Raw genomic sequence first — 23166 nt, forward strand, 5'->3', positions numbered from 1 at the left:
CAAAATCTATATAGTTAAGTCGTACATTGTTTCAAAAGAAATAAAGTACAATCGTGAGATAGCTTAGATTACGCCAATTTTAATGCCGACTTCATACAAATTATCAGAAAAAACATTCTAATAAGGCTATAAACATCTTATTAAAACAAATTTTACCTTACAATGTATGTATTCACTAATACAAAGCGCATTCAAGCCAAAAAAAACATTCAAAACATCAGTTGAACTTGTCCATGGGGGCTTAAGTTATAACCCACAGTGCGGCGTGAGTTTTCTTTTTACAACGTGCACACCACCTTTGACTAAAATATCGCACAACTGTTTAGTCTCGCTTTGAATCCTATGAGCTTATATGGAGGTGGGCACACTACTCATATTTTAATTTTTAGTTGTGCAACTAAACAGTTGAATTGGCTGCGACACAATCGAAAATCGACAATCGCACAACAGTTGTCCGATAGACTATCATAGCGTAACTTAAGGTAGTCTCCAAAGCCTTTAAAAATACATATAATGAGTTAATCAAGTCCAAGGTTACCTTCAATCTCCAGTGTTTCATGCAATATGTCCTGCACGACGTCCTCAGTAGCATCCGCGTTGTGTTCGCGCCAACTGGTGCCGTTGTCTGAGCGCAGGATGACTATCTCACGCTCTTTTCCGCGGAGAGACGCGTAGTGTGGCACTTCCAGTATCACAGGACTGAATAAATTAACAATTGTAAGTTTGATACAGCTAGATTATCCTTTACTAACTGTTAAAAGTAAAAAAATAGCCTATGTTACTCACTGACTAATTACCTTTCTAATGGTGAGAGAAATTTAAAAATTACCCCAAAAACTTGGCGGAGATTGGGCCCATCTCAAGCACGCGCGCAGCGAGCGCCTCGCCCTCCATCAGCGGCGGCATGTGGTTGATGCGGGACGGCTTCAGATATCTGCAACAAAATGACAGTAGAGACATAGGAATAGATGAGGCAGATTTATATTTGGTTCTACTCTTAAACAGGACTTTTGTTTCTTGTTCTTTTATAGTAACTGTAACCGAATTCAAATTTTCCTTATGTTACATCGCACCTAAAGTCTGCCGAAAACACTTTAAGAATTTCTTAACAAAATATCTTCCACAGCACTAAGAAAATAGTTCCAGGTATTGTAAGATTCAAATTTTATAGCAGCTCGGATTAAGCTACGAGGACCAAATAGTCTTCTGCGAAGGAAAAGCCAATAGTGTTTTGTCTGCCTTAGACTCGAGGATATTTGAAAATAACAACATAGTATGTAATAGGAAATCGGTAATCACCATACATTTTGAGAGCACTTTAGCGTTGTTAGTTAACAATAACATTACCTGCAGGTGATCCTGGTCGGTTGTTGTGCGGAGAGCGGCGGCACTATGACGCGCACACCGCCGCCGCGGCAGCCGCGCATCGCACCACCGCGCGCGTCCACCAGGAACGACACCAGGAAACTGACAATAACACAATATTAAGAAACTTACACGCATTATTGACAAAAAGACACACAAATTAGAACCTTATTTATTTTAAGAATATGGTACATTAGTAAAATTCACAGAATTTATAAAAGACCAGCCGTTACTTGCGATTTTGTCCACACGGAATTTAATAAAAATAGTTATAAATACTGAAATAATTTTTTAAGCCGTCTTAGTAGTTTTTGAGTTATTTAAATACGTGCATAAATACAAATCTTTCCTCTTTATATTATTAAAGGGTGAATGATAAATAATATTTCGACTTAGATTGTAAATTACTTACTTCTTCCATTGTAGTTTCTTCCTGTTATTTTATGATCCCAGACAGCATGCACATGAAGTTTTTGATTAAAATTATTGAAAAATCTGAAATGTTATGCCATAATTTATATTTATGAATAAACTAGCTTTCGTCGGGGACTACGTCCGCGTGGGATTAAAAAAACATTAAGTAGCATATGTGTTCAGCCTATGATCTACATCTACGCCAAATTCCATCGACAATCGTTCTGCAGTTTATTCTACATACTTTGACAAATATCCGTCCGTCCATCTATCTCTACTCTTTCGAATTAATAATAAGTAAGAAGTAATATAGTTTAGTATAATAATTTCTCTATACGCATTTTATGTCTCTCTTCATATTTATCTCTATATGTTTTTCCGTTAGACAGTCAAGTAGTATCAAAATTTATGAAACAATTCGTTTGTATCCAACTATGAAATCGTCTTAACGGTGGGCACTGGCACGCCCCAGAACCATTACTGACTTAGGCTGCGTGGGGTCAACGTTGTAGCAGTATCCCTTGGGGGCCTGCGCGGTGCTGTAGCGGCTGATACTCTTCACCACCACCTCCTGCTGCGGCTGGTACGGGATGCCGTTCACTGATCCTGGAATTGTACAAAGACCAACGATCAACATCTATAGTAACATGAAAAAGCGAATAAATAAATGAATGCCTTATTACTTCATGAGAGCCTTGGCTCCTGGGCTAGGTTCTTCTGTGCTGCAGGAGCCAAAATACTCATCTTTGTTATGTCAGCAATCATATAGCATATTTGAAAACAATCCATTTTTTTATTAAAAGCCAAACATTTTTGGAATGCTATAGACTATAAGTTTTCATGCTTTTTTAGGGGGTGAAAAGAATGGAAAATTATTGTGCACGTAATGCGAAGTCATGAATATATGAACAAGTAAGTTATACCTTGAGATATCTCCATAATATTCTTATGGCTCATAGCGGATTCTGTTCTCTCGTCTTTGGTGACGTCAATAGGCAAGGAGTCGTCTCCCAGTGACTTCATATCATCCGCCGTCAGGTAGCGGTATGGCTGGTCGTTCAGAATAGTATCTTCTCCTAGAAAAATATAAATAGTTACAGATACAATACGATCATACTATCCTTTGAAAATTCTATCAAGATTTTTGAAAACAGAACGATGTGACATGAAACCTTTAGAGAGCACACCTTGAACTATCGCACTGTTTAGTCTGGCTTTGATTCCTGTGAGCTTATAATTATTAGTTGTGCAACTAAACAGTTGAATGAGCTGCGAAACAATCGACAATCTCATAACAGTTGTGCGATAGTTTAGTCAAAGGTGGGCGCCCATTCTTAAGGTATCTGAACTATTTGGTAATTCGATATTCCCACTATCCAATGTTTGAAAATTCATTCTCTCAAGCTCCTTGAAAATAAAACTTTTAATGGTACATGAAATTCTATCTTCTTTTATTATTTTTCTCTTTTGTTATTAACAACATACCTTCTTCTTCCGAGTCCGACATGAATGTCTCCAGCATAGTCTCCGGCGCGACCACTTTGTACTTCTCCTGCGAAGCCGCGCTGATGGAGGGGTCCGACACTTCCTTGAGCGTCTCCATCACTGTCACGTAGCCCAGCTTAGACGCTATGTCCAATGGAGTTTGACCATTCTGGTAGGATCAGACATTTAAGAAATATATAGACTAGATGTAAGGAACAACATATTTTTACCGGTAACTTCTTTGAACGGTAATATCGTCAAACTTGATACGCCGAGACGCTTCTCAGTGTTTTGTTTGTGTTCTTCACAACCGGACAACAGGTAGCGTTAATGAGATTATGTGAAAAATGATTCAAGAGTCAACTATGTTTAAAAAAATCCTTCATGTGGGAAAGGGACTAAACTACAAGCTGCCAACATTAAGGATGGTTATTTTGGTAACTGTAATTTTGACATTTGCAATTGAGAAATTGACAAATGTAAACAATAAAATAAAGTTTTCATAATTTTATGCGGATGAAGCCGCACGGGAACAGCTAGTATTAATGTGTAGCTCGTTGCAAATAAAATGCCAAACTATACTCAAACTATACATACGACTGTGATAGCGTTCGGATCAGCTTTGTGTTCCAGTAGGATGTTAACGATGTTGATGTGACCTTGTTGAGCGGCGTGGTGCAGCGCAGTGTAACTGTAACAAAGTTCATTCATTCATTTAAAATATCATTAAAAAATAAATAAGATATATGTCAGTGTTTAAAAATTTCTGAATTTATTGTTGACTAGCTGTTGCTCGCGACTTAATCCACGTGAAATTTACAAACATAGCCTATGTTACTCAACGATTACATAGCTTTTTAATTTTGAAAGAATATTTGAAATCGGCCCAGTAGTTTTTGAGTTATTTCAATATATGTAACTATAGAAAAATCTAAATGTCGAAATGACAAAACGGTAGATTATTTAAACAAAACACAATGTAACTTACCCATGATTGGTCTGAGCTTTAACAGAGGTGCCGTTCTCTAGCAGATATCGCACCATGTTAGCCTGGCCGTAGTGACTGGCGATGTGCAGCGGTGTGTACCCGCCCTTAGTGCATATATCCACCTGAAAAAGGGAATCTACATGTAAAGAAAGTAAAGATTTTTCATGATTAAGGTTAGAAGAATCGACGAAATAATAAATTATTTTGTTATCATAAATATTGATGAAAAATACATTTATATGCTTTCGCATAAAATTCTGTCCGCGTAGAAATAAAAAAGAAACAAAAGTGCCTATGTGTTCTTCCATACTATGTTTCTACATCTGTACCAAACTTCATCGAAATCCGTTTAACCGCTCAGGCTACAAAGTCCAACAAACGTCTATCCATCCATCTAAACTTTCGCATGTAACTAATATTATAAATGTACAAGTTTAGATGAATGGATGGATGTTTGTTAAAGTTTGTAGCCTAAATGGTTGAACGGATTTCGATGAAATTTGGCATGGATGTAGAGGATAGTCTGGAAGAACATAGGCTAAGATACATAAGAACATAGGATAAGAATCTCACGCAAACAGAGTCGCGAGCAAAAGCTAGTTTATAATATTACTAAGATTATCTTTGTGATAATCCAATAGTATAGACTTTTAACAAGAAGTCATTATTTTCCTTTTCCGATTGTTCTTTTATCAACATTACTATGTTTCTAGATTACTTCAAAACGTGAAATAAACCTGTCCTCCATTCTTGAGCAGCAGCTGTGCCACCGGCACGCGGTCCTCCTGCGCGGCGAGGTGTATGGCTGCCAGACCGTTCTTAGCCTGCTGGTCCACCTCCGCTCCATGCTCCAGCAATAACGCACACATCTCCGTGTGACCCTGGACAAATTATCATTACTTTTAACAACATTCTTATAAACCAAACCATTATCTTTATCCTCTTTCCATAATGTTAGGAACAAATTTAGTACCGTACCGTGTCGAATTGGCGCAACTCTAGATTATCGGCACAAACGTCACGTCCCTAGCTGACAGCTGTCAATGTCACTAGAAGTATAGATAGATTGGCGCGCAACCTGGGTCTTGACGAGAAGTGTTGCTCTGAGTTTAAAGCGACAGTATCAATTAAATAAGTTGTCGAAAAATAACTTGACTACTTTTGCCCCTTGCCAATGTATATTTAGGGAAGCTGGGTCTACCTTGAAAACTACAATCGATTGAACCTTTTGAACGAGAAGCGGAACAAGAATCAATACAAAGCTTATAATGTATCTGTACAAGAAAAGGGTTAGTGCTTCATGGCTAGTGTCTTTTTATTATTATTCCTTAATTTGCAAAACTTATTGGTATCCAAATAGTTATTTTTTTCTGAATCAATTGAATTACTTTGGTTCTCGCTTGGTTGTATCTCCTTAACAATAAAAACATCTTTGTACCACTCACTTGTTGAGCTGCAAGATGCAGCGGTGTAAACCCAGCTTTAGATTCAGCGTTGGTGAGCGCGCCGTACTCCAGCAGCGTGGCCGCAGTCTCCATCTGGTTCTTGCGGGACGCGATGTGCAGCGGCGTGTGACCGTTCTTTGCTACTGCCTGTGACAATACACGGAGCATACTTAATAATAAATGACAATAATTTTAACAGTGGCAGAGCCCGCTTCGCACTACAGAGCTAGCTCCCTGGAGAAATACCACGACAATACAGAAGACAGACGTGAAGTTGGAGCAATTCCGCGTGCAGTCGGATTAGTGTGTTGCCGGAGTCCTAATTTTAGTCTCTTTTCCTTTCCATCTTTTTCTTAAGATCAAAGGATGGGAAAGTAAAGTGGATTTGACGGCGGAGGAGACGCATAGGAAGGGGAAATATCCTCTTTGTGCTTCTCCTCTTCCGACGACTAAGGGTAAGCAACGCGTCTGCAATTGCGAATGTCTATGTGCAGTCACTTCGCCATTTCAGTGGATTCAGATGGCTGTTTGCTTATTTGCCACGTTATTATATAAAAAATAGTACAAGATTGGTGTAACAGTTAAAGGAATTAGTAAAGGAATCATCATTCATTGAATATTCAGATTCGATTAATCAAATTATTTGTTAACTTTGCTGAAAGGAGATACGGGTTGCTTGTTACCTTGGCATCAGCGCCCTTCTCCAATAGTGTGGTGGCGACCGCCTGCTGGTCGTATTGCGCAGCGACGTGCAGCGGCGTCATGCCGTTTTTACCCGCCTGGTCGGGCGACGCGCCGTGTGCCAGCAGAAGATTGGCGACCTTCGTAACAAACAGATCAATTACACCAGTTAATATTATAAATGCGAAAGTTTAGATGGATGTTTGTGAGAGTTTTTAGCCTAAACGGCTTAACAGATCTGGATGAAAGTTGGCACAGGTGTAGAACATCCTTTGTAAAGACACACTGGCTACTATAACAGCTTTTGTTTTTTTTAATTACACGTGGACGGAGTCCTGGTCAAAAGGCTCAAGTAGTTCAATACGAATTCTAGTATTCAATACTTCTATTTTATCAAGATCTAAAATATTGTAAAATGTACCTTTAAGTTTCCATATTTAGCAGCTAGATGGAGAGCAGTGAAGCCTTTCTTTGTAGTCGCTGTTAGAGGTGCGTTGTGCTCGATCAAAGCCGCGGCAACCTAAAGAAAAAGTCATTAATTATTAATAAGTCAATTACTATCACAATTGAGTCATCGAGACAGAGGTCTCTTAACATAGACGCTTAACTTAGTCATCAATATTCTATTTTACAACTCACAGTAAACACTTTACAAAGAGTGACGGACAAAAGTAGACCTAGAAAGAGATGCACGGATTGCGTTAAAGGTAACATGACCAAGGGATGATGACTGAGAGGACGGATGATAGTTATTTGAAGGACGAAAACTTGGTGTGCACTGTTTGGGAGAAGGATAAGGTAGGAGAGATGTAAGAGTGACAGAGATAAAATAAATATGTGGCGAAGAGTCTTACATCATGATTATGCTGCTTGGCGGCGATGTGCAGCGCGTTGTAGTGGTCTGCGGTGAGGGCGCGCACATCCGCGCCGTGCTGCAGCAGCAACACCGCGATGTCCACGTTGCCGAGCCGCGAGGCGATGTGCAGCGGCGTCTGGCGCTCACGCGCCTTCGCCTCCACAGCCGCGCCGTTGCGGAGCAGGATGCGGATTATATCCGTCTAAATAACACATACATCAGTTTACATATAATATAGATACCATCTATTACTCGCGATATTGTCCCCGTGAAATTAAAAACAGTAAAAGATATATACACAGATAAACTACCTTACTAATGGAGAAAGAATTTTTGAAATTTTCCCAGTAGTTTTTGAGTTATATCAATACATACAAAAATACAAATCTTTCATTTTTTATATAACCGATAGTCTAGTATACAACAGAATAGCAGTTTAGCAGCTTGAAAGAAGTCGACTGAATTGTGAAACTATCTTCTTATCGATTTCCTTACGGTTAGTCTAATATTAATCATTATGACTATTTTCAAAATTGACGACATTAACAACACAATAAAAGACTTCTCGCAATGATGATCGAAAAACTGCATCAATAAATATCATTTACTCCCCAATGAGATTGGTATAAACATTAGCTATTTATCTTTTGATAGAAGCAATATTTAAGAAGTATGTTACCTGATTGGCCCGTGCTGCTAGATGCAGAGGCGTCTCTCCCCTGACTGTGGGCACGTCAGGGTTGGCCTCATGCTGCAGCAGGTAGATCACAATGTTCATGCAGCCCATGAACGCGGCCACGTGCAGCGGAGTCAACCCTGACTCCGTGGTCGCTTGGATACCTGAGGATTAGGATAAAATGTTGCTCTGATCTTCGTCTATGTATGTAAAATAAAAAAATAAAAAATATAGTCTTTGTTTTATGTAACTCACTGATAACGTATCTTTTTAATAATGAAAGAATTGTTGAAATCGCCCCAGTAGTTTTTGAGTTATTTCTAAAATACAATTCTCTCCACTTTATAATATTAGTATAGATTTTGAACATACTTATTTTTATTTCCTTTCTCTCATACTAAATCTGCCGTTTGATGATTCTGAATGCAATATTTAATAGTCTACTTTTTTATCATAATTTATAGAAGTATTTTTATACTTACTTGCTCCATACTTAAGGAGTAATTCCACGACCTTAATTCTGTTCTTTTTGCAAGCTATGTGTAACGGCGTGAATCCGTTCAGAGCTCTCGCGTTTGCATCTGCGTTTCTGTACATATAGAAAATAGTTATAAAAAAACATTGCCAACGCAATAAAAACGGAGACAATTAAATACAAGTACTAGCTGTTTCTCTCAACTTCGTCTGCGTGAAAAATTTAGCCTATGTTACTCACAGATAAATTACCTTTGTAACGGTGAAAGAATTTTTCAAAACGGCCCAGTAGTTTTTGAGTTATTTCAATACATACAAAAATACAAACAATTCTTCTTTATAACAATAATATAGATATTAGTAGTGTAGTCTCACGTTACCTGTCTAGTAGGAGTTTGGCAACTTTAGCGTGTCCGCAGTGGGCGGCGACGTGCAGCGCGGTGAGGTAGTCCACTGTGACGTCATCGACGGGAGCGCGCCGGGAGAGCAGCACGCGCGCTGCCTCCGCGTGGTCTCCTTGCGCCGCCATGTGCAGGGGAGCGAGACCGTTCTGGGAAATTCAACTTTATTCATAACGTCTTACAGTTGGAATTTAACTGCTGTACAGATTTTGATTGAATTTTCTGTTACTAACCTCTCAAGTTTTCATCCTTACTTCCTTGATACATATAATTTCCTCTTAATCTCGTATAAGGGAAAAGATAACTTTACCTTGCTCTTGCTAGTGATGGGCGCGCCCCTATCAAGCAGGGTCTCTGCGACTCGCTCATGTCCCGAGCGCGCGGCGCAGTGCAACGGAGTCAGGCCATCCCTCGTGCGTGCTTCCACGTTGGCTCCGTTGTCACACAGTAACGACACCATGTTCTCTTTGCCTAAATACCATAACATAGTCCCTTAATAGGCCAAGGTAAGACTACATGGGAAGTACAGAAGTACAGAAGTAGAAATGGTTACATAAAATCAAGAAGTAGACCAGCATATAGAAAGAGAAGATTGCAAAATAGCTTTTCTTATATGTGCAAAATTTCCTTCGTTAAATTATTATGTAACTTAGCCGGTGTTACTCAGCGATAACGTAGTTTTCTAATGGTGAAAGATTTTTTTGAATCGGCTCAGTAGTTTTTTACTTATTTCTATATATAAAAATACAAATATTTCCTCTAAATAAAATAGAAGACCAGGTAATCAGGTCTTATTATTATTAGACAATACTTGATAAAAAATGTAGCAATTTTCAGTATATTATCCTTACCCCATTTAGCAGCAACGTGCAGGGGGCAGATGTTATGTTTAGCGGCACAGTTGACATCGGCTCCCTTAGCCAGGAGTAGACGCGCCACAGACTCGTTGCCGTAGTGCGCCGCGATATGCAGCGGCGTAAAGCCTGACTTCGAAGTTACATCCGGGTTGTGTTCATTCTAGGAATAACAGACATATTATACTATTGTGAAATTGGAAATAGTTACTAAATTATGCAAATAAGGATGACTGAGTTAATCACAGAGACTAGTTGAATCTTTTATAAGGGGTTTAGTAGATTGAGGATTTTTTTTATCATAAAGTAACTAACTGGCACGAGTACACTTGAACTAGCATCTGCAATTGCAGACGCGTTACCTACCTTTAATCAAAGGAGGAGGAGATGCACATTAAAAGTCTATGTCCCCTTCCTATGTATCTCCTACATTATCAAATCCACTTTCCTATCCTATCCTTTTATTATAAAAAAAGCTGGAGAGAGAAAGGGACTTAAATTAGGCCTTCAGTATGCATACTCATCATAGTGTACGCGGAATTGCTCCCACTTCACGCCTGGCTTCTTTTAGTCGTGATTGCACCGTGACTATGACGTTAACCCATTCATGGGAAGTTGTTAAAGCATGCTCTACCACTGTTAAAGATTTTATGGTTACTTCCACTCGTTCGTCTTTCTCCTCCGTTTTATCTTACCTCCAGTAACAAATTGGCAGCTTTGACATCATCCTTCTTAGCTGCGATGTGCAGCGCGGGCAGACGCACGCGGCCGCGCGTGTCCGCCTCTAGAAGTACAGCTACCACCTTCTCATGCCCCTGCTGCATCGCCACCGCCAGGGGAGTAAACCCATCCTGGTGACACATTGGATTTTATTATACAGTATTGTTTTTTTTTTTTAAATCAGAAAGCAAAAGCTATATATGTGGACGGTGAAAATTTTGCTGTTGAATTTGAAAGTAAACTCTTCTTGATACTTTTCTTTGAATGAGTAATTCGTCAAGTTAAAATGTAAAGAGGTTGGTTTACATCATGACAATGCTTTAGTATGGATCTGAATGTTGGGCCACCAAAGTGCGGATGAAAGAAGATTGCATGTGGCTGAGATGCGTATGCGATGGATGTGTCGACCCTCCGTAAGGGATGAGGGCAAGTGGATGATGAATGCTTTAGTAGTCTTGGTAATAATATTATGAAAGTTTAAATAGATGTTAGTTCCAGTTTATAACCTAAAAAGCTGAACAGATCTCGATGAAACTTGGTAGAATTTCGTACAAATATAGAACATAGTCTAGGAGATGCAGGCTACTGTTTTTTTTTTAATTCCACTCAAATGGAATCGAGGGTTATTAAGTAAGTATATTACCTCTGTGGCGAGACTCTGGTTAGCTCCATTTGCTAGTAAAAACTTGACAACGCCATCGTGATTCTCTTGCGCAGCCATGTACAAAGGCGTGAATCCATTCTGAGATTGGATGTTGACCTAGAACAAGATATAGGTTAGTAGTTACTGCAACACGCTGTAGGGAAGACAAAGGATGTCTTGTTTTAAAAACCTTTGTCTACTAAAGCTTTGCAAACACAATGTTTACGTTCTGTTGAATTATTTAAATGCATGATGAAAAGGATGTCTTTTTTTCGTAACAATGAAAACTTATGATTTTGTAAAAATACCGTCATAAAGATATAATTGTATAACGTGATACAAGCAAAAACCAATTTAAAAACCAATACAATTAAGTCCAAAATCCTGATGATTAATTAGAATGGTTGCGGTGAACGAAAACATCGTAATGTCTGGACATATCGGCGTAAAAATTTAAAGATGTATTAATTCGATCCGCAATGAGCCAACATGGTTGACTATGGCCTAGTCAACCTTAATTTAGGGTAGACTCCGAGCTCTGAATGGAAATGAATAACAAAAAAAATAAAAGAATTAAACAATATCGATTCATGAGAAATTTAAGTAAAATATATGAAAACTGAAAATAACGTTTGTCGCAAAATTTAATCAAGCAATTAACCATTTTGCAGTGTTCCACGCGGTCATTGACCCGAGGTCGGCCGATCGATGTAAATGATGATTCCGTCGACATTTTTATTCTCGGAAGCGATTTGCTTTGCGCATAAAATTGATGGATCATTAAGTTTTTTCGATTTATGTTACTACCCACTTTTTATTTTCAATACAAATACGTGTGTTGTTGATATTTTAACGACACATTTATTGTTCATGGATTTTTTTATGACTTCATCTTGATTATGTTTCTTCCAATTTATATGGTTATGAAATGTTTTGTTCGCAAATATAGCAAATAAAAAAATAAATCCGCGGCTAATTTAGAAAGTGCTTTGGCATGTATCACAAAAAACACATTTTGCTTTTAATATCGCAGTCAACCGAACTACGTTATAAAATCGTAGGAATTTATGAACAAATGAGCCACATGTTCATGTTCATAACATGTTCATTAATTAAGTAAAGAACCGAAATATCTGAGATGGATAGCACATTCTAAAAGGCTAAAATGTACACATAAAGTTTAGATATTGCTACAAAAGCACGCAAAAAAAGTTTTATTAATCCTCTCATTCTCTTTCTTTCTCACTCGCATCGTTTCCTTGTTCTTAAGAGTCACGACCTCTCTCCTTTACCACCTCTAAAAGGCTGTTCTTTTCCTGTATCTTTTTTTTTTGCAGTTCTTCAGTGTTTTACAGTTTTACCTTTAGTTGTCGCTTTAGTTAATTCAATCTGTTTTGGGGATTTTCTCTTAATTATGATGTCACAGAGTAGGCCTCCCGCAACCGATCAGATGGACAAATATTGGTTAAGATCACTCGGGTAAACTGGATAGTGGCAATCGATGGAAGAGGTCTATGTTCAGCAGTAGAAAAACTTCGACTGATGTTTACATACCTGGGCACCATTCTGCACCAACAGCTTGACCACAGTCTCCTGTCCAGCCAGAGAAGCGATATGCAGAGCGGTGTTTCCCTTCTTAGTCGCCGCATCGATGGCAGCGCCACGCTGCAGCAATTCGCGGACAACTTCCACATGTCCGTCCTTCGAAGCTAGGTGAATTGCATTGAGGCCATTCTGTTAAAATTAATAATTTATCATGTTCACTGCTTAACAGGCCGATATGGACCTGACGCGGTACTTAAACTAACGATGAAGATAACTATGTCACTCTCGCTAGTGCGAGAGATAATTAATTCAGGCGTATACATTACATTACATAAAATGTGTACATTAATTTCCACAATTAAAATAGCGATTTATTTTAAAAACAAAAGGGGGGCAATCGAGCGGCGCGATCACCGAGGTGGTCATGACGCCCATGGACATCCGTAACACCAAAGGAACCACAGATGCGTTGCCGGCCTCTGAGGAAATAATAGGCTCGCTTCTTGAAGAACCCTAAGTCGTATTGGTTTGAAAATACCGCCGAGGACGGAACTAATTTAATCTAATACTAGTACTGGTCTAAAAAGGCCTGCCACGCACTGGCAAAAACATTATTGGGGGCGCATTCTGGCCTACCGCCGCACCAGATTAAGAATTATGATTTTACTTACAGTAAACGTGTTAAAAAGTCTTACATAACTTGTGAAATATGGTTATTGGAAAAACGCGTCTCATTTTACGGAATGTTATATCTTAGAAGGATCGCTTATATAAAAAGCAGTACGTCCTTGATATTGATGAAAGGTCAGTGAAACAATAACCTCGTCTCGGCCAACCTTTGTTAGTAATAAAAGCCTCGACACGCACTAGTAGGCTGAAGATATCACGCACAATAACTCTTACGAAATAGTAAATCTATATGAGCAATAACACTGGCATATTGTTACCGAGAGTTCTTGAACTACCTAATAGGTAGGTCTAAAAGTAACGAAGTTCCCAACCATACGGTGGCATGACACATTAGGGGTATATTTTTAGGTCTAGATTGCCAAAAGCAATTATATGTAATTTCAGTTTTTATTACTCTATTAATTTGAAATATAATCAAATTGTGCACGCGATATAGGAGTCTAACAGCCTAGTAATAAGGGACATTTTATCGTGTACGAAAGCTTTCAGTTCAGTGAACGATAGTTTGCCACGCGACAACAGGCACGGCATACTGCAGCTATGTCTGCAATCACCTATTTGCGCATATTAAAAAAAACTATGTAAAGCTTAAGCCTTTCAAAGTACGATAAAAGATTCTGTCACATAACGTGTCGTTTACTACACTACTAGCTGTTACCGTGTTTCATCCGCATGAAATAAAAACTTCATTTTTTTTACATTTGTTTAATTCTCAATTGACAAATGTCAAAATGTTATCATAATAACCTTGCTTCCTTAATGTTGGCAGCTTGTAGTTTATGGCTCCTTCCCCGCATGAAGGATTTTTTCCCAATTTATTTACTACTAACTGTTCCCGTGCGGTTTCATCCGCATGAAATTATGAACATTTTATTTCATTGTTTGCATTTATCAAATAATCAACAATAAATGTCAAAATGGCATGACCTGACAAACCTTGGCAATCTTACTTCCTTGATGTTGGCAGCAACTTATGGTCTCTTTCCTACATAAGGGTTTTTATCAAAAATATTTACCCCCTAAGTTAAACGGCATGAAAATATATAGCCTAAAGCGTGTCGTAAGTGTAGGGCATTTTGTTAAAAAAATAATTATTCAAAAATATGACGTGATTGTCGACATCGTATGCCATAAAGTAGTGCGTATTACTCTTTGTTGTATTAGTATAGATAAAAGTGGTTACTATTTTAATGTTCATATACTATTTGACGCTATATTTAATAAAAAAAACAGCCTTATACAGGTCTACTGCATATTAAATTTTACTTTCATCCGTTAGGGGAATTTTCCCAAAAATAGTAATAGTATATCTCCTTTATGGACCTTTTTTTTATAACATAAGGAGGCAAACGAGCAAGCGGCCACCTGAATCCGCCAAAATGGCGAAGCGACCGCTGCCCACAGACATCCGCAATAGCGGACGCGTTGCCTACCCTTATCCGACGGAGGAGGAGACGCACATAAAGAGGATATTTCCCCTTTCTATACATGTCCTCCACCGTCAAATCCACTTTCTGTTTCCATCCTCTCCTTATAAGAAAAGGGTGGTAACGAGAAAGGGACTTAAATTAGGCCTCCGGCACCAAAAAAAAAACCGGACCTATCTTATATTGGACATTATTTTATGTGTACATAATTATAAGGCAAAGTACACATTCACACAACACAAGTGTTCTTTACAAGCCCTTATTCATGAAGGAAAAGCACTCGTTTTCAAAATAGTGATGTGTGCATCTACTGTTTTTAAAACATAAATTACTGCATTTTCCTTGCAAATTACACTTAGCACAGCAGTCTACTAGTGATGTTAATTTTACAATTAAAGTATTAATTTTAAAGATTTTATAATAAAATAAAAACAAATATTTAATGTCACAATAAGTTTCAAATACATTGGAGAGAAAAAAGAGGATTTCTCTCGTAAGACACAGAAACAAAAGCCTCAAATATGTATACTGTGCATTTGTTTGCCAGACATTAATGTTTACATAAACTTTTTTTAAGTCAAAACATCGACAACAGTAAGGTCACATCACTAACTCACGCATACACGTTCGTTGTATCCACACCCACTAGTATTATTTCTAGTGTATACGGTACTACTAAACCCGCCGTGCCGTAGTGCCTACTAAGCAAACACGTAGACTTTATGTTAGGGGAGTTGGTAGGGTTGTCACCTCATTGTCTTGAATTCTTTGGCTTGGTTTGTTTGGCAGGCCTTATGGACGGTTATTGGCAATTGCCAATTGACATCTGAAGGCTGCAATAAGTTGAAAGAATAATCCCTACTATTTAAAGGACAGGGTACAGTTGTACAGAAAAACAATAAGAGTAGGAAAGGATAATAATTATCCTCTGGCAAACACTTATCGGACATATCGTAGATTAACTTCTATATTACGCCTGTAAATTAATTATAAAAATAGTAAATAAAACACTATTTGTTGACCAAAAAAAAATTTAAAAGAACACAACTTACAAACCATAATACTGAAAAAATTAAGATAAAAATACTTGGTCAAAAGGAGAAGGCTCAGCTGATGCGGCCTCAAGCTTGTCACTGAAGGCCGCGCTGGTTTTCTCCAGTTTAATATAAACATTTTTCTCCGCTAGTTTGGGTTAACATATTCAAAGTTGACAACCCTACATCTGCTTGTTTATATAGCTCCCTATGGACCTTCGCGCAATATCCGTTGCTACTTTCCTGTCTTGAGGGTTTCCTCGAAACAACAATTCCAACCACATTTTCAATAAAAGGCAGAAAAGTTTGATTACTATGAATTCTTTTGGTAAATAAAATTTAATATCTATACTATCTATCTATCTATCTATATTCTATATTCTATATTCTATATTCTATATTCTATATTCTATATTCTATATTCTATATTCTATATTCTATATTCTATATTCTATATTCTATTCTATATATCTTATTATAATAAAGCGTAAACACACACTTCTTTATTACCTAAGATGTCGGCAATTACAGCATTTTTTTAATAGTTCTTTTTTAATAAATAGTCCTACACTTACGTCACGCTTTAGGATATATATTTTCACGCCATTAAACTTAAGGGGTAAATTTTTTGGATAAAAACTCTCATGTGGTAAAGAGACCATAAGTTGCTGCCAACATCGAGGAAGCAAAATTGTCAAGTTTTGTTATGTCATGTCATTTTGACATTTGCAATTGACAACTATATTTCATAAAATGTATATATGTTGTAAAATGTATCATGGTATAAATAAAAATGCACAAAAAATTAAGAGTAAAGAAGCAATATTACAGTAAAGTTTTTAAATTTAAACAATCGAATTAACTATGCTATTTTCTCAAATTGGATACTACGTGGATTCAAACTAGGACGAGTTCATTTTCACACAAAAATAACGTCGTATTCAAATCGCTCTTAACGCCAAATGCGTCCATATTTGCAAAACATTGTTATTCCAAAAGAAAATATGAAAAGGGTAATTTTATTCAAGCTTATTTCAAAGAAATATGTTAATCAGGAATGACTTTATATCCCTTAATACGAAGTAATATCCGTTTATATTACAAAGCATTATTTGGTTATGATTTTTTAAAACGGGTACAAAAATCTACAATAAGTATGTTGTTACTTTGACCTGAACAAAAAAATTATATGTATGTTTATGTCATAAAGATATACATAAAAATGCATGAGCATATTAACCTAAATAATTGGTAGCATTATGTGGTGTCAAGGAAAAATATTTCATGAAACTCATACAAAAACAATCAAGAATATATTGAATATCGTCACACGTTGTATATTCTTTAATTAAAACTATTTTAACAAAAGAACCAGTCTCATTGAAGTAGGAATATATTCTCATCTAGGTAAGACATAGTTTAATAAATAAATATGCATAAAAGAACGGTCTATCCTCGGCGGTATTTCCAAACCAGTACGACTTATGGTACTTTAAGAAGCGAGCCTAATTTCCTCAAAGGCCGGCAACGCATCTGAAGTTCCTCTGATATTGCGGATGTCTATGGGCGGCGTTGCCCACTTCTGTGTACCCGACGATCGTTTGCCCCCTTCTTTTATATAAAAAATAAAAGTACTTACAGCATTGCTAACGTTAATGTCGACTCCTTGCTCCAGAAGGCTAATGATCTTCTCAATTTGTCCGGCGCGTGCCGCACGCAGGAACGCCGTGCTGGCATCCGCCTGTTAACGTAAGTGTACTTTTAAATAAATTCATTAACTAAAAAACAAACTTTCATCAACACACATATAAAATTTAATTAGATAAAGAAACAAACACGTGAGTTAATCCGCCATCTTTAACTCTGTGTAAGTGCTGCCATCTGTTACGTGATTACATTAAATACATACAAATATCGGCAAGCAATTTTATACCTTTATGTAAATACATAAAGCTCATTATTTCTGCTGTATTTTGTAAACTACCTATTTCGTAAAATACGGAATAAATTGTTTCTTTGTGCCTTTGTAAAGCTGTTCGCGGCTATTGTTGGCTTGAATAAGTGTTCCGTAGGGTAGTGCGAGAAAACTCGACACTACAATGTACCTTTTGTTTGAACTTTTTTAAATCTATACTAATCGTGAGAGTGTCGACTTTTGATCTCCATTCTCCGATAACTTAATCTATATAATTTTACTGTCAAAGATTAAATAAGACTCGAAAGTACTATCGGGGATACTGTCGGTGTTACATTAAAAGGTTTAGTCGTGACGTTTAGATGTAAAAGGGAACACTTTAGTTATGAGTGTGGTTTACACAGGTAAAAGTTGGCGGAGAAAGAAATGGATTTCGTGAAAGAAGACATACCCAAGAAATGTTAATTGATTCAATAGGGTGAGTTTACATAATATCATACTTCATACTAATATTATAAATGCGAAAGTTTAGATGGATGGACGGATGTTTGATAAGAGTTTTTAGCCTAAACTGCTGAACGGATCTTGATGAAATTTGACACATATGTAGAGGGCAGTCTGGAAAAACACATAGGCTACTTATTTTTGTTTTTTTTTCACGCGGACAAAGTCGAGGGCGAAAGCTAGTTTTACATACATTCAGAGCATTAATCTAAGCACTCGAATCTTTCCTCTTTATCCTACTCACGTAAAGTCGACGTAACAGGTTTTTGTTCTCCAGATAACTTTATCCAACTCAGTTCAATCCCTCCTTGATCATTGTGTCACGCAATTCATCCATCTCTCTCACGTCTACTTCTCTCTCATCTCTACTTTATACTCTCCTAGTGCGGGATAGAAACAAATGACTATAATGCATAATAAAAGATATTTGAGTGATCACTCCTCCAAGGTAAATTAACCCTTCTCAATAGATGAAGTGATGCGAGAGACATAATCATACGACCTATTTACTACCACTAGTTTTTTCACTTAATAAGTTAAATAGACTGCACATGTTTATATTTAGACGATGCTGTAACTGCGTTTTTATTATTTTTTTAATCTATACTAATATGATAACAAGTAAAAAAAGATTTATGTATGTATTTGATGCACGTAAAAACTACTGGGCCGATTTTAAAAATTCTTTCACTGTTAGAAAAGTAATTGATTTGTGAGTAACATAGGCTATGTTTTTTATTATTTTTTTAATTTACGGACACGAAATCGCGAGCAGCAGCTAGTAATGTTATAACAAGAAAAGATTTTTATTTTTATATATATTGAAATAACTTAAAAACTACCAGGCCGATTTAAAAAATTCTGTCACCATTAAGAAGCTATGTTATTAGTGAGTAACAGGCTATGTTTTTTCTTATTTTTTAATTTCATACGGGCGTGGTCGCTAGCAACAGCTGGTACTAAGTAAAATAGATGCTATGAGATTAGTAAAAGTGTTTACTACTTTATTATAATGGGTTAGAGTTGAATATTGAATCGTGGAGTGGCAAAGGGTAGTCGGAGAACCAAATCGATAACTACAGCGCCAGACGGGTTACGTAAGCCTCAAGTTGAAGTTAAGCTTTATAGCCTTTGCATTGTCTACGGCACGAACGTGATAAACGTCTACGGTTTATTCTACGCCGTAGCTACTAGCTACAGATTAAGTTATGTGGCCTGAAATTGTTAGGCCTTACGTGTTTGTAGATTTTACTGAAAATGTCTAGACTATGCTTTATTTAGTATTAGCTTTTGCACGCGATTTTGTCTGTGTGAAATTATGGAATGTACTGAAAATTATGACATTACTCAGTCACAATGTATCTTGCTAATGGCGTAAGATTTTTTTTTAAAGTTTTTTAAGTTTATACGTTAAGTACAAAAGAATGAATGAAATAGTTATGAATATGGAGGGGTACACTGGTAGAGGTAGAGAAAGAGATGGATTGCGTGAAAGGTGACATGATCAAAAAGGGAGTGATGATTGAGATGACGTATGATAGAGTTATGTGGAGGACGAAAACCCGGTGCGCCGACCCTACGGGAGTAGGATAGGGCAGGTGAGATGATAATATAAAAATATGAATCTATTTAATATAAATGAGGTATATTACTGTATTAAATAAAGTACAATTATTAAATAATGTATGACGTGTCTGACAAAAATAATATTCTTGTATTTAGAAACTAATGCCCACTTACATTTGAACTTACTTTAGTTATGTCATTTTCTATCTAAATAAGGGAAGTAAAAGATTAAAAGACTAGCACAACACATTAATATTTCACACCTTTAATATTTACTTTTTAATTAAGCGCATTATAGGTATAAACCAATTTCTTTTACACATCTTAAAAGGTTATTGAATTTCCCCGACCTAGTTGTCAAGAGATGCTTCATGTAGATGAAGTGGCCGATACTAAAGTCTAGAACTAGCATCTCTGAGCTACAAAGAGTGCAGTAAAACTACCCACTTCTATGATGGTCATTTTAAGCTTATCGAGTTTATTACAGTTGTTGCTAACCGATATCCACGAGAGTCGGTAGATAAGGAGTTAAGAACTTGATTTATAAACTGCAAGATCCTGGTTTCGTTTGCCGCCTTGTACCAATGTATTTTCTGAATTTTGAGATGCACCACATATCGGTGAAAAAATTCAAAATTAATTGAAGTCAACAAACACTTGACCAACGTGGTTTACTGTGGCCAAGTCACCTCTCACCTAGGGTAGGCTTCGAGACCATCAATGGTAACGTATAGTTAGCTGGTGATGATTTCCAATGTCTTAACAACTACAAAAACTAGTTAAACAAATGCTTCGAGGGTCTTTTGAAAGATTTCCTCTATCTTTAACTCTATATTCAGGGTAATCTACATTGAATTATAAAAATTATTATCAAAACAGTGTCTGTAATTAGTCTGTGTACATGTATGCACGAAGTTCCATCAAAGTCTGCACTTAAAAGGCTTTAGTTGCAAATATGTCAACCTTATACCTAAGTGACGTAGGATTGCGGTCAAGCGGTGGTCTGCTTTTTTAATCTGTGTAATATGTTTTAATCGCATTAACGTTGCAACTTCAACACGTCATTTTAACATTACTGCCTTACATAATAAATAGGACACTTTAGTTTAAAATAGCTCAACTGATTTTCAGACAAATAACTTATTAGTTACAAAAACACGGCTTAACTGACGTGAACAATTTGGTATTCACAGCGGCAGTTTCGAACCCGTTGGGGGTCCTTCATCAAGCTGTGTTTTGTAATTAATAAAGTATAATGTCTCACGTAAGTTTTAATAAGTTAAATAACTTATTATACGTTTAAATTTTTATGTAAGCTAGCTGTTAAAGGTAGTCTATGACATTCCTTCGTTTATAAACATTCCATCAAGTTTTGTCAAAATCGGTCCAGTAGTTCTGAATATTCTTAGAAACAAACACTTTAAAAAATGTATTTTCGTTAGTAAGAACGTAAATACATCATGTTCATGAGATATCATTTTTTTAATATTAAGTCCATAGATGTCCGTTCTTTATGATTGTCATTTGATTCTAATGCTTTTCTGTTTGGACAAAGCATTGAAAGAAATAATCAAAGAACAGAAAATAAATACGCAAAGGTGTATTTGAGACACACTTTAAAAATACTTCAACATAATAAGGCGTCTAGTTTCGTTCACCAAGGTTGAACTTATGGCCACTTGTGAACATTTGAACGAGCGTTCAAATGTAGGGTTCCGGGGAAACAATGAAGGTTTCCTCGTTAATACACGAAAGGGAGATTCGGTGAAAGGATTCCATAATGACACTTTAAAGTAATCGATAAATGAACAAGTGCAAGTGCAATATGAAATTGTTGTTCGTTTTGTTGATAATATATGGCGTCAGTAGCATTTTACATCTCACTATGATTTGATCGCGATTACTAATTTCGAGGTTATATAGTCATTTCCTTATGTTTACGTGTTATCCAATGTTTATTCATGTTTTGTTTTTAAAGTAGTTAATTTATCACAAAAAAAGTTTTGAATCTTAGTTCTTTTCATTATTTTGTAATTAAAATAATAATTTTCTGGCGACAGATACAGTGTTAAGAAGTTGCATGCTTACATAGTCGGTGCAGGGCACGCGGACAATTATTTCACACCCCTTACGAGGGGTGGACTAACCCTCAGAGACATTATACGTGGCAGTTAGTTGGGTGAATGTTTATGTGAGGGTAGTTTTGAATACAGTGGTGATTTGTGAAAATGAGAACAACATTTGTAATAAAGTTACGATTCAATTAATGGAATTCTATACGCTAAAATCATTTATTTTGATTTCACATAGGATGCTGAGGGACATCTGTGTGATAAAACGCTTCTATAAGTAACCGACGTACCCACAACAGGTCCAAAACTAGAAAATTCTGTCATCGGAAGATAATACGTGAGTTAAGTCTTTAATTAATTGTTGTTAATGTCTAACCAAAGTATAAACAATCTAAGTGACTCTACATATCCACAAAACTGTAATCAAAACCGAAACAAAAGAGAACGTATCGAATTACTTCTCTCAAGAAAGTAAAACCTCTCAAAGTAGTTTAAAAAATAAATCATCATCATCCACTTGCCCTTATCCCTTATGGAGGGTCGGCACAGTATGTGCTGCTCTTCCATACATCTCTATCAGCCGTCATATCTGAATCCACTCCTTTCTTAAGCATATCCTCTTTCACACAATCCATCCATACTTTCTTCGGTCTTCCTCTTCCTTTGTAGCCATCCACATTCAATCAAAAAATTAAAAAATAAATAATAATCAATTTAAAATAACTGCATCTTCTCAACCCTCCTTTATAAAACAAGATGAGTCATCTATCTTGGAACATAAATATCGGGACTAAGAAAAGTTATGTTTTTCTTTACGGTCATGGCAATAATAAATTATGTATTTTAGGGGACTACCCTCAGTTTAAATTCCTATGCTGGCAACGATCCAGATTTAGTAATCCTCCCCTAAGCTTTCAGCCAGATGGTCATTCTTCTGGATAAAGTTTGTCTAGATGAACTTTTCCGGCTTTCCCTAAAGACTTATTTATTTAGGTAAGTACGTAATACGAGTATACATAAGAAAGTATAGATGGATGGATGTTTGTTAGAGTTTGTAGCTCAAACGACTGAACGGTTCTGGACGAAATTTGGCACAGATGTGTACGTAGTCTTGAAGAACTGTTTTTTTTTTAATTCCACACCGACGGAGTCGCGGCAAAAGCTAGTATTTATAAAAGTCCAAAGGCATTATACAATAAATTAATAGACAGAACAACTCGAATAAAATTGTAATTTCTAGAAGTAGTATCAAGTAACATTTGTTTGTTTAGAAAGTCGGTAAATGTTTTCAATTCTCTGTACTAATTCAATACTTTTAAAAATAAACCCCTAAACACCCAACTTTGACCGATAGCCGTGGGGTTGATCAATTGTCGATAAGCCACCCTCTAACGCTACGTCATCCTGGTGA

General features: G+C 36.7%; 1 protein-coding gene and 1 long non-coding RNA gene across 4 annotated transcripts in view; one reads left to right on the forward strand and one right to left on the reverse strand.

The window, feature by feature from the left end:
- Positions 1–23166, reverse strand: part of LOC106111412 — a 56695-nt gene that overhangs the window by 27211 nt on the left and 6318 nt on the right. For 2 of the 3 annotated variants that reach the window (XM_013293492.1, XM_013293491.1), the window contains exons 1-9: positions 4253–4371; positions 3862–3955; positions 3265–3433; positions 2703–2855; positions 2265–2385; positions 1778–1798; positions 1348–1467; positions 830–934; positions 539–699 (exon numbers count right to left, since the gene is read on the reverse strand). In XM_013293492.1, the coding sequence (XP_013148946.1) occupies positions 539–699; positions 830–934; positions 1348–1467; positions 1778–1798; positions 2265–2385; positions 2703–2855; positions 3265–3433; positions 3862–3955; positions 4253–4308 (1000 nt within the window). In that variant the 5' untranslated portion in view covers positions 4309–4371. Of the gene's footprint in view, positions 1–538; positions 700–829; positions 935–1347; positions 1468–1777; positions 1799–2264; positions 2386–2702; positions 2856–3264; positions 3434–3861; positions 3956–4252; positions 4375–4989; positions 5134–5697; positions 5845–6380; positions 6519–6799; positions 6899–7232; positions 7437–7913; positions 8075–8392; positions 8500–8764; positions 8935–9095; positions 9257–9636; positions 9803–10334; positions 10491–11002; positions 11120–12556; positions 12737–17337; positions 17440–23166 lie in introns of those variants that run through there. The other variant, XM_013293493.1, reaches the window with a different exon arrangement.
- Positions 16941–22086, forward strand: LOC106111413. Its single transcript, XR_001226171.1, has 4 exons — positions 16941–17105; positions 17374–17447; positions 18018–18091; positions 21994–22086. It is a non-coding gene; the product is annotated as an uncharacterized LOC106111413 (long non-coding RNA).

This window comes from Papilio polytes, unplaced genomic scaffold (genome assembly GCF_000836215.1).
Source record: "Papilio polytes unplaced genomic scaffold, Ppol_1.0 DF824169.1, whole genome shotgun sequence".
Lineage (NCBI taxonomy): Eukaryota > Metazoa > Arthropoda > Insecta > Lepidoptera > Papilionidae > Papilio > Papilio polytes.